The sequence below is a fragment of the Cyprinodon variegatus genome, unplaced genomic scaffold (assembly GCF_000732505.1).
Source record: "Cyprinodon variegatus isolate N-32 unplaced genomic scaffold, C_variegatus-1.0 Scaffold4, whole genome shotgun sequence".
Taxonomy (NCBI): Eukaryota; Metazoa; Chordata; class Actinopteri; order Cyprinodontiformes; family Cyprinodontidae; genus Cyprinodon; species Cyprinodon variegatus.
Genome location: NW_015150457.1, coordinates 1,698,700 through 1,710,857, shown reverse-complemented (window position 1 = coordinate 1,710,857; position 12,158 = coordinate 1,698,700). Strand labels below are relative to the sequence as shown.

Here is a 12,158-nt window from a genome sequence, read left to right as displayed (position 1 = left end):
ACCAATTCTTGAACAACAAAGAAAAAAAAAACACAACATTTCATTTCCACTTGGATTAAATGAAGCATTTTTTTTTTAATTGGATTGAATTGGATACATTTATTTTAAACCACAGCACCCACAACTATTATTCAAACATGATCAATTCCTCGAGATGGCAAATAGTTTTATTCTTCATATTCTTTTGGACCGATGTTCAGTATTTTCTTAATTTATATATTAAGTTATAATCAGAATTGTAACATCTTTTTATATTTCTATTATTTTTCTAGTAGTTTGCTCTTATTTTCTGACAATAGTTCTACTTGTTCAGCTTTCACAACAGCTTCTGTGTTTATTGTTTTACATAACGTCATGCAAAGCAAGGCCAATCTCGGATGGTGTGTTTCCCATCAAGCACCGCCCTCTTTACAGGATGCACCATATTTGGTAAATGACGCGTAGGGGATCCCGCTCCGGAATATTCCATTTCTCGACCGTCTAGCTTTAAAACGAGCAAAAACGCACCGCGTTTCTATGTCAGCTGGTAGAGAAGATGAATGTATTGTAGTGTTTTACGTTTTTAAAAGCGTGATCGAGCCAGAGTGGATGTTTTTTTCTGTGTTGCTATGCAAATGTATTGGTGGTTTCCTCCTCGCGGTGTCGAATGACGAACCCTCCCCTCTCCTTGCGTCACAGAAAAGCTATAAAAGCTCTCCCAGCTCTCAGAGTTGTCACTTTAACTTTGAGTAGCAGTGCGAGGACTACAGGAAAACGAACAGCAGCAGCTTTTTAAGAGTTTCTGTCAAACCTACTAAAGGGATTTCCTCATCTCAAGCTTACATTTCCCCAAAGTAGAGTTTGTTTGGATCTACTATTTGATACTTACTTTTTTTTCTACTGTTAATCTCGGGACGATGATGTTTACCGCTTTTAATACGGAGTGCGACTCTTCCTCTCGCTGCAGCACAGCTTCCCCCTCCGGGGACAATCTGGGATACTACCCATCACCAGCAGGATCATACTCAAGCTTGGAATCCCCCCAGTCTCAGGTATGTCAAATAAATGTTTTTGTTCAGCTTCTTCTTGCAAAAAAGAAAAAGTAAATGATATAGCAATGTTCCCATTGATTTTTTATGTGAGCTTATTGATTTTGAATTGAAGGCAAAAAAGTTAATGCATAATAGTGACTTGATTGCACTGCAAATATTGCTGTGCAATCTTCATTCATCCACCTGGAAACTCCATAGAGAGTGTATAACGTCACAGCTGACATCACTGGGATATTTTTAAACTGTCTAGCTTTTTATAAACTCCCCTTTTGCGATCCCCCCCTCTCCTCCTGAGCATATAACAAATCCCCTCATGTTCTATTCCTTATTTCTTCCAGGAATTCACTGATCTGACAGCAAGTGCCTCCTTCATCCCTACTGTAACGGCTATTTCAGCAAGCCCAGATCTGCAGTGGATGGTCCAGCCTTTGGTCTCCTCAGTGGCCCCCTCTCACAGAGCTCACCCCTACAGCTCAAGCCCCAGCCCGGCCTATTCCACATCAGCCATGAAGTCTGTATCGTCCAGACCTCATAATGTAACCAAGAGAGGCAGAGCTGAACAGGTAATTATGTGATCTAATCCTACATTTTTATATAATTATGAATTCGTTCAAAGAGCTGGGAGTTAAAGTTCCTATTTTACATTATTCTTTGCAGATATCTCCAGAGGAGGAAGAGAAAAGAAGAATTCGCAGAGAGAGGAACAAGCAGGCAGCAGCTAAATGCCGCAACAGGAGGAGAGAACTTACAGACACACTGCAAGCTGTAAGTATCTCAGCAAATTCACTCTCACTTATTGAAATGTTTTCACCACCAGATCTAATAACAATGCACCAGCAACCAACTAAGTACCACTTCCTCTATTTTTTCTCTCTGCCAGGAAACTGATCAGTTGGAGGATGAGAAGAGCAGCCTGCAGAATGACATTGCCAACCTGCTGAAGGAGAAGGAAAGGCTCGAGTTCATTCTGGCAGCCCACCAACCAATCTGCAAGATCCCCTCAGAACTGGAGGCAGACTTCCCAGTCTCCTGCTTCCCCACAGCTGTCACTTCCACCATCACTTCCAGTCAGCCAACTTTCACCTCGGCCTCCAACTCTATCTTCTCCAGCACCAGCTGTGCCCCCTCCACGTCCACAGTCTCAGACAGCACAGTCAAAATGGCAGATCTGGAGGCCTCCGTTCTGGAGGAATCCCTGGATCTTTTGGCAAAGTCTGAGATGGAGACAGCCCGCTCTGTACCTGAGGTTGACCTGTCCAGCTCCCTCTATCCAAGCCAGGAATGGGAGCCCCTTCACACCTCAACTGGTAACGATGACTTTGAGCCCCTGTGCACACCTGTGGTGACCAGCACACCAGCCTGCACCACGTACACGTCTTCATTTGCCTTCAACTTCCCAGAGGCTGAGAGCTTCCCCACCTGTGGCATCGCCCACAGGAGAGGAAGCAACAGCAACGATCAGTCCTCTGACTCCCTCAGCTCACCAACCCTGCTGGCCCTTTAGAGACTCTTTCCAAAAATGAACTTTCTTCCTAGAAGCACATTTCCTTGAATATGTTACACATGTGCAGATTACAGGGCTATGGGGCAGACTTGTACCAGAAAGCAAATTATTTATTATTTTATCTGCCTTTATGTATAGTTACTTGCCTATTACACCAATGTAGCAAGTTATTAAGCATGTTTCAGCTATTAACACTTAGTTGTTCTATGAGTTCCTTATAAGATTTAATGGTGCTTGATATGTAAAAAAAAAAAAAAGACATTTGTTCATCGATGTGTGCTCTGAGCAATAGTTATTATTTGATCCAGTTTGTTTTCTGGTTTATTGAAAGTTAGAGTAATTGTGAACTGTTTGTGAAACTTAAAACAACAACAACAAAAAAAACTGGTGTGCTTTGTCTGAACCATGGTCTGAGTGGTCTATAAAACTATATCAAGTTTTCTGTGAAAACACTTGTCCTTTTAATTTATTGAATTTATTTTTTTACAGAGTACTGACGAATGTTGTTTGTAAGCCATGTGAATAAAATAGAGATATTTAAATTCATTCCTTTGTCTGACTGATTTTGACTCAAACTTTAGATTATTATATAGATTTAGTTGTAAAATAACAATAGTTTGGAATTTGCATGTACAGAAACCTGCATTTTTCCTGCTCCTCCACTAGCTCTATTTATTGTTCCGTCTGTTGTCAAGGCTGGGGATACGTCAGGGATTTGACGTCAGTGCGTTCTTTCCATTTTTTTCAGTTTTGCAAGCGTTGCGCGGTGACGTTGCACTTCCGAGCCCAAATATAGAAACCAATGGGGAGTCGCAGTTGCAGTCCGTCCGCAGAGGAGAGACTGTCAGTTCGCCTCGGTTTATGGAGTTTTAGACTTTTCTCCACCTAAGCACAAACATCGTTACTTTAGGGTTTTGCTGTTGTTTTTTTCATACGAAGTGAAATTGGCAAGTCTTTTTAAAAGGGGAAATTGAATGCTCTCCTTCCGCAATCCAGACTGCATTGCTTCTCATATCTCCTTGAAGACCGTAAGCATAGAAATCACCAGAGGATCTGAGAGCAAAGTTTTTAACCACAATGAAGGCCCATAACCTAGTTGTATTTTTTGGTATCAAGAGGAAAATGAAAAAAAAAAAAAAAAATGCAGAATTAAAAAAACAGGAACAAAACTAGTTCTTTGAAATGGTTCACGTGTTAAACCAGTTTGCACAATGCCTTGCAAAAAAAAAAAAAAAAAAAAAAAAAAAAAAAAAATATATATATATATATATATATATATATATATATATTTGCAGCTGTAAAGTATAAGTTTTTATACTTTACAGCTGCAAACTTGTTTATTTCATTGACAGACATAGTTGTGCACAATTACTTGCAGATTTGACATAATGTACCATCCATCCATCCATCCATTATCTGACACGCTTGTCCCGAGTAGGGTAGAGGGTGCTGGGGACTATTTCCAGCAGTCAATGGGCGAGAGGCGGGGTACACCCTGGACAGGTTGCCAGTCCATTGCAGGGCAACATAGAGACAAACAGGACAAACAACCATTCACTCACACACTCACACCTAAGGAAAATTTGGACAAGTCGATTAACCAACAGTCATATTTTTGGACTGTGGGAGGAAGCCGGAGTACCCGGAGAGAACCCATGCATGCTCAGGGAGAACATGCAAACTCCATGCAGAAAGACCCCGCAAGGCAGCCGTGCTACCCACTGCGCCACTGAACAGCCCACATAATGTATCTATGTTATGTTTTTATTTTAAAAAAAGTCCTAATCTCATATAGGCTCAAGTCTGGTACCTCAGTCCATTTTGGATTCAGTTGTATCTTTGGAGAGATTTTTCTGCGTTTATGAAACCTCCTCAGCTGTCTTCTGTCTTTGCAGTTTCTAACAGGTTTTCTTTCAGGAGTTGTTCTCATATGAACAACTTTCCGGTCCTTGTGAATTAAAAGCATCTCAACATCTTGATGCCACCACCGCTATGTTTCACTATGGGTTTGTTGTTCTCAGGCCAGGAAATTGGGGTATCCAATTTTTTCAACATTTGGCACGCTGGCCAAAAAGTGAAATAACGGTTATTTGTAGCAAAGTTTCTTCCTCCACATGTTTCCTGTTTCCTCAAATGGCTTTTTTCTTTGTCACTGTTGACAACTGTTGTCAATCTTGGATTTCCGGTCTTCAAGATGGTTTATTCACTAATATTCTCTAGAAAATAGATTAACCACATGTGGATTCTATATACTGGAGACTTGTAAAGGAAATCCATTTCGGTTGATCTTCTCTAGGGGTAGCAAATTTATTATACAAGCCAATTGTTTTATTTTCTTAAAAGAACATATATCCCTTTTATCGTATTTACTATGATGCCTTGTTTTAATTTGGTCTTCATCACATAAAATCCTTATAAAAAATATGGAGGGTTGTTGGTTTGATAAAAAAAAAGAGAAATAGTTAAAGAGAAGAAACACTTTTGAGGACACTGCGCCTTTTGTGTTCTTAGTTTCTTTCAAATGTAGGACTAGTGATCCATGGTGTTACAATATCTTGAGTTTTGGTAACTAATAATTTGCAGATAAACGCTGCTGTGAAAATCAGATGAATTACCAGTTGTATTTAAAGTTAAAAAAAAAATGCATTAATTTTCTTTTCGTCAAAATTTCTTTTATCAATTATTAACAGAATACACAGTAATACAATAAATTAGAATATAATTGAAAGTCTATTATTTCAATAACCTAATAGATGCAGTGAAACACTTTATTGAGATTAACTACACACAGACCCATGATTTTAAGCTGCTTATGTTTGATAATTATAATGATTTCTTGCTCACAACTAATGAAAATACGGAAAAAACATTTTTGACTAAAAAATGATTCATTAATTTACTGTAAATGACTTCCAAGGATTGATGCATTTTATGTCATAGGAGACCAACCCCTGATGATTTATTTCCTCTTTCCAGGTTTTGAACATAATTAGTTTATGCAACCGCTTTGTTTCTCCCAAAGTTTGTCATCCAACATTTCTCATCCTCACCTGTAATTCTACCTCATCTACTCTATTTCCACATGTCCATGTATATCAGAAGACAGATTGCCCAATAAATCTTTAGCAGGAAATGGTTACTGTGTGTGTGTTAGGGAAAACTACTGTCGCACAACCAGTAACAAACTCTGACGTTTAAGCCTTTGCAGTGTGGTCACACCCTTTTTATGCAGCGCAATCCAAGATATCAACCAGTGCTATTCTGTTATCGTGTGTATCATAAAAGTCTGCTCCTGAAAGCATGACCAGAGGAAAAGTTGAAATAAATTTGAAGTATTTGTAAGAAGAGAACTTTTCTGTTTGGATGGAGAACTTTTTTAGGAAAACTAGTTGTACGTTTCTTCTTGGGCAGAACTTCCTATTTCTTCACCCATGTGCTCTTGCATAACAGCCTGATTCTGGCTATATTTGTTTTCTTTTGCATTGAAGAATCACGTCCTTTTCCTCAGCTCTATGTGCGACCATACAGCGCAACATAGCTCTATTAATATCCATTCGCCAGGCGTGGGGAGATGGGGGTCGCAGCAGAAATAGCAGGTGCCTTTTACTTCTTTTAACATCAGCATCAACAGCAGTAAAATTAGACCACTGTGACGCCAACCTGCGTCGGTGCTTCAGCCCAGGGGAGGATCCAGGCAGTGTAGAACAGAGAAAAGGAGAGAGGGAAAGCAACGCACAGCAAAGCGAGGCTGGAGGAGGAAAATGAGGATAGCAGGGAGGGAGACGGAAAGAGATCCCAGCGTCTATGAGAGCTGTGATGATGAAACAGCTGAGCTCGCCTACGTGCCAAAATGACACAAGCTCAGTTAAGCTAGGCTTTGTTGGAATATTATAAAAAAAGGGTAGTCCACATTTGCAGGCTCTAACTGGTCATACTTTGGGGATTGCCCTGTGTTTAGCTCCATCCATTTTGCTGACCCATTAAAAAAAGCATCCCACACCATGGTTCTGCCACCACCCTGAAAAGCATTTCATATTAAATCTTTTTTTTTTTTTCAACACAATAAAATCACAATAGAATACCGTGAGGTTTGTGGTAGTAGAACATGTGAAAGAATTTCAGTGACTAAATCTTCTTCTGACTTGCTCTACTTAGGAGTTCAAATTATTTCTCTTCCTTTTGTAAGATTTTTTTTTTTTTTCTTTTTGTATCCTGAAGCGATAACGTGCACAACCCACAGTATGACAGCAGTTGATGGGTGTGTATCAATGTGCGTCAGAGGGAATGTACTTTTAGGGAAGTAGTCCAACTGATATGCAGTTATGACACAAAACCAAGAGGGTAATAAAAAGGTTAATAAATCACTAGAAAGACGTGGTGTACGAGTCGAGTCTCACATAGGGAAATATGTAACCAATAAATGTGTTCAAGTGATTTTCATTTAAATTTCACCGACATATGTATAAAAGAAAACTAGATAATAGGTGTTTTGGACTAGTAATAATGTAGACATTTATGATCACAACATATATGTTTGTATATTTTTACATTTTTTAAGGTTATATTCGTAAATCTAAACCTGTTTATTCTGATTTTATGGGACATATCTATACAAAGTAGTGCATGATTGTGAAGAGAAGGAAAAGGCTGCATTATTTCCAAAATATGACAAATAAAAATCAGCATTGTGTGCTGTGCAGTTTTTTTTTTCACCCCCATTTTCCCTGAAACCTTTCGATTAAATCCACTAGAACTAACTGCCTTCAGACTTACTTATGGGAATTAGTGTACAATTTAATTACAAAATAATTTACACTGTCCTGTTAAGGCCTTAGAGAACATTAGTTAGCAAACCCCATCATTGATGACGATTTGCAGTGACTCTCAATTTCAATCTTTTTTTTTTTATTATTGTATTTTCAGTCTAAAATCCCTACAGCACAGCGTAGTGTTCGGTGATCTATTCTTAGAAACTATTTGACGCACTAAAAAGCAATACTGCAGGGATTTCTCTACCCAATAATTACAGTTCACCTATAGTGCCAGACTACTCTCTCAGCAGCATGTCCTCACCACGTCTCATGGGATCAGTAACGAGGATGTTTCCCTGGAAACTGGACAGCTATAGAGTGCACAATTGTGTAATCCCCGAGCTACTGACAGAAAAAATAATAGCTTTTGGGATTTTCGAAATATCTCAGCAAACACTGCATTTCTTCACGCTGGAGGAAGCATTATGCAAACATGAACAATACATTGTAATGAAACCGTTTTCAGATCAATAACATCATTTTGAGTGGTTTGGGTATTCAGGAAATATAAGCTATCATTTTACAGATTGTTGTTATTCAGCAGAAAAAAATATAAAAGCTGTCGATCGATTAACTGTGGTTCTTTCTGCCTCGAAATGATGTGTTTGCACGTCTTCCCACACACTGCCATTCAATATTAGTATCAGGAAACGGCCATTCAGACACACTGGGAAGCCCAGACTCAGAATGCTCTGTGGGTTATGTAAGACTCCTACAAGAATTTTGCTGGAAATTTCTTCTTCCTTAGAGGAATCCCACAGACATATTAGACAAAAGCTGTCAATGCATGTTTTTTGAAGTTGCTTCAGCTTATTATTCCACATAAATACTGTTTACTGATAAGACTACAGATCTTATCAAAAGGGCACAAACAGATTGTTCCTTTGGCTCTGCAGCATTATGGTTTCAGCATTTTCGACAGATCTCCAACAACCTGCTTAAACATGATAGTGGATTGCAACAATGGGGTGTTCAGGCATGTCAGTCTAACGCTGTACTGCAACATACTTCAGAAAATGGAGTCCAATTACTGGCATATTATTTACTCAGAACAAATAGTTCAGTGATGTGGCTAAGGATCAAACGAAAGAGATCATCAAAAGGCCTTAAAAGGACATCAAATCGGTCAACCCATCCTTAAAATAGTGTGTTTGTTTGTAAAAACCTGTTAATGAAATTCAGTTATATAACATTGTATAATGATATGTTTTGAAAAGCAAAATAAAACTTGTATTATCATGACCTGAAAAAAAATGTAACATATTTTGGACATTTTCTCACATTTTTTAGGTTTTCTGATCTTTTCTATGGTAGAAAAGAGGAACATTCATAAAGATTTTTTTTAAAGAGATTTCCTGAATTTTTGTTTTCCTAGAAGAAATCAAAAATATCTGGATTTTTTTTACTGTGCATTTTAAAACAAATCTTTAACAACTAAGAATAAATGTAAACCAGAAATATATTAAGCATTTAACCTACAAATTAGAATTATCATTCACACTACCATTTACTTGATAATTGTTTAATTAGAGGAAGAGGCTGAATTATCCTAGTCTTCCTCAAAAGATCCAATTAAAGTTTAGGATGAGGAAATAAAAAGTATTACCGTCTCTGAAATAAAGTTAAAGATAACAAATTTAGCCCAGTGAAAGTGGTTTTGTGCTAATGTTTTACCAAATTTAATTGGGAAAGAGAAAGGAGAAATGAGGGATAAATAATTGTCTCCATACCAGCTTTAACCTTCCACCTTGAATTGTGGTAAATGCCATTGTCAAACTGAATAGAGTGCCTTACTTTGGTCAGAAGGGGCCTTGATTGCAAAAAAAGTATAATCCAATTAAGTTCATTTTTCTTAAAATAAGAGCATTTTTTCTTAAATTAAGCAAGTAAGTGATATACTTTGCCAATGGAATAAGGCAATTTACATTTAAAATAAGAAAAAACCTGCAGTCTCTTATTTTAAGTGCATAATATCTAATTATCATATTTTATACATATCTTAATAGTAAAAATGCTCATTCCATTGACAGATAATCTTATTTACCTGCTCAAATTAAGTGTACATATACTTAATTTAAGACATTTTTACTCATTTTTAGATCGTATTTGCAGGCTTTGCTCAGTTTGGGTTACTCTGTAACACGCATGCTGCCAGCTCTAATGTTTTATGTTGTCTCCCCACTTTCAATCCTGACACAGTTGAACATGGAAGAAAAAGTAATTTATGTAAGTAAGGTAACTAAATGATCCTGACCTGTAGAAGAAAGACTGACATCTTTGTAGTAGGATATAATGCAAACAAAAACACTTTGTTCTTGATGGACTCAGTTTTCCTCTCAGTAGAGTGTCCTTCGAGACGGATTGATCAACCAATCAGAGGTAGAGCAGTGGAAATGTAAGCAATATGCTGAATATACAGTTAGCAAAAAAAAATATTATATTTGTTTGTTTCTTTAACTCCACTAATCAGACTAAGGGAGACAAAAATATATACCGTATAATTATACTTGATTAATATTTTTATTGATAAGCAGTTATTCTAGAAATAATACTATCTCATAATTAAGACTATTTTTGTGTTGTGTTGTTGTAATTTTATTGTTAAACATTAAGTCATTGCAGTGAGTAAAAAGAGAGATTTACATTTAGAATAGAATAGAATAGAATACACAAGTACAAAGCAACGAAATGTGGTTTGCATCTATCCAGAAGTGCTATACCGGATATAAATATTATTACAGGTGTATGTACTAGCAAAAAGTAATAGTTAGGTACTGTAAAAATTTGTGTATAAATATAAATATGAATATGGGAGCTACATGCACAGATTATACAGGAATGTTAGGAAAAGGATTATATATCAGCGGGTTTATAATACAAGATAAATAATGGCAGATAAGATTTACAGATTTACAGGTTATATACAGATTGTGTATGTGTTTGAATGGTGTGTATTTCAGTACATTTCAAATAACTAAAGTTATATTTGAACATAATTAAACAACGTTCAAAGTGCCTAAATTGGCTTAATTTAATTTGAATAGTCCCAGACTTTAAGAATGGTTGTAGAAAGGTCCAATTTGCGACATCTATGCACACTTTCATTTTCTTTCAGGTATGTAACAGGTGCACAAGGCACATTTTCATGCATGTTTTCGGATTTGTCTCTGAAACTGCGGTATGAATACCACTTCCTCTTGTAGAAATTAGAGGACGTTTTTTTTCATCAACAATTTCCCACCGAATATCAGGCGTGTCAAAAACTTTATAAGATTAACTGTGATGACAAGTTAAACCACAGAGATAATCAAAAAGATGAGTGAGTTGAAACAAAATGATGTGCCCATGAACCTGAAACAAGCATTAGTGCTTGCTTAGCGCTTGCTTAGGCATCCAGTTAAGAAGTGGATATCTACCATGATCTCTCGTCTAAAGTTCCTTTACAATCGAAGATTTTAAACACCTAAACCAGGGTTTATCTCTACTCTAGACTTTTAATTGCTCAAGTATAGCTTTCCCCATGATTTAATCTATTTCCTGCTTCCCCTTTTAGGCATTGGATAGAAAATTAAAACAGATTTTATAGATGGCTAAAAGTTTGTAAAATCATGTTTTTATTTCAGTGTTGTGTAAAAATGTATCTCTAACCTCTTACCCAAATTGCTATATAAAATGCAACAGCGGTGTGTTGTCTTTCTGACATGTTGGAGAACATATAAATGTTTATACGTACTGTATATATTTGAAACTTGTGTCAGATACCCTAGATCTGCTTGTAGACACTATGTAGTTTTCTCTTTCTCACTGTCTGGGGCAGCCATTGAAAAGAGCAGTTTGGCTTTCTGTCTATGAATCTTTAAAAAATATTCACAGCACAAACACATTGACTTCAGCATCTCCCTTGTGGCATAAATCGGGGACATGTGACCCTCTGAGGCTGCAGGTATGATCCTCAATGCCTTTAATGTTTGTGAATTATGATGGAAGAATGGTCAATATTTAATTTTAAAGGTAATACCGTCCACAACACTGATAACGTGGCAATAATATAGAGCAGATATAGAGTACATTTATGCAAAAATATTATTTCTCAGTTTTTAGCAATGGCATTACATGCTCAAATGCCTGCCTTTGCAAGCGTAAAAACTTACTTTGACTCTATACACTAAGTTCTCCTCTAACTGAGTATAACATCTGTAAATTTTGCAGCTTATTATAATAAAGATAAGTAAAATTCTTTAAAGGTAGACCATAAGCTTTCCTAAAAGCAGCTTTAGTATTTTTTACCCCAATAAAATCACACAGCAATGGGTGATGCTGTAAAAAACTTTTTGTTTGCCATCATCTATGCGGATGTCTGGGGGACAGTGATTCGCCTACATGTTATGAATGCTGGCGTACCATAAAGAATAAATTATGAATAGTTCAGTTTGTGCCTTCAAGTCGTTCGCCCATAGGAAGACATTACCTGGATATAACCTATCGGAATATCTTCAGAACAGCTCCAAATGACACAAAACTCATATGGTTGAGTAGAACATGATGTAATAGCGTAAAATCAAGGGGCCAATGTAAAAGAAACGGTGTTCCCCTTTAAGTACACATTCAACTTTGCTACATGTCAAGACCATTGTGTAGTGGTTAGGGCATAGGGCTTGGAATCCTCAGGTTGTGAGTTTGAACCCCACTCCTGTAGACTGCCACTCTTGCTCTCTGAACAAGACCCTTAGCTCCTGATTGCTTCCTAATGGGGATGGGTTGAGTGCAGAGAGTTAATTTCTCCATTTTGAGATCAATAAAGTTCAATCAACC

General features: G+C 37.2%; 1 protein-coding gene across 1 annotated transcript; it reads left to right on the top strand.

Moving 5' to 3' along the window:
- Window positions 1-722: 722 nt before the first annotated feature.
- LOC107083139 (proto-oncogene c-Fos-like) lies at window positions 723-2,913 on the top strand. Its single transcript, XM_015372140.1, has 4 exons — window positions 723-1,031; window positions 1,370-1,594; window positions 1,689-1,796; window positions 1,912-2,913. The coding sequence occupies exons 1-4, from the start codon at window positions 897-899 to the stop codon at window positions 2,533-2,535; spliced, it is 1,092 nt and encodes a 363-aa protein (XP_015227626.1). The 5' UTR covers window positions 723-896; the 3' UTR covers window positions 2,536-2,913.
- The last annotated feature ends 9,245 nt before the right edge of the window (window positions 2,914-12,158 follow it).

What these genes read in the sequence shown, in the direction of transcription:
- LOC107083139 (XM_015372140.1), top strand. Translation starts at nt 897, where the DNA reads ATGATGTTTACCGCTTTTAATACGGAGTGCGACTCTTCCTCTCGCTGC. An exon ending in TGGAATCCCCCCAGTCTCAG is followed by an intron (nt 1,032 to 1,369) that starts GTATGTCAAATA and finishes TATTTCTTCCAG; the next exon opens with GAATTCACTGATCTGACAGC. An exon ending in AGAGAGGCAGAGCTGAACAG is followed by an intron (nt 1,595 to 1,688) that starts GTAATTATGTGA and finishes TATTCTTTGCAG; the next exon opens with ATATCTCCAGAGGAGGAAGA.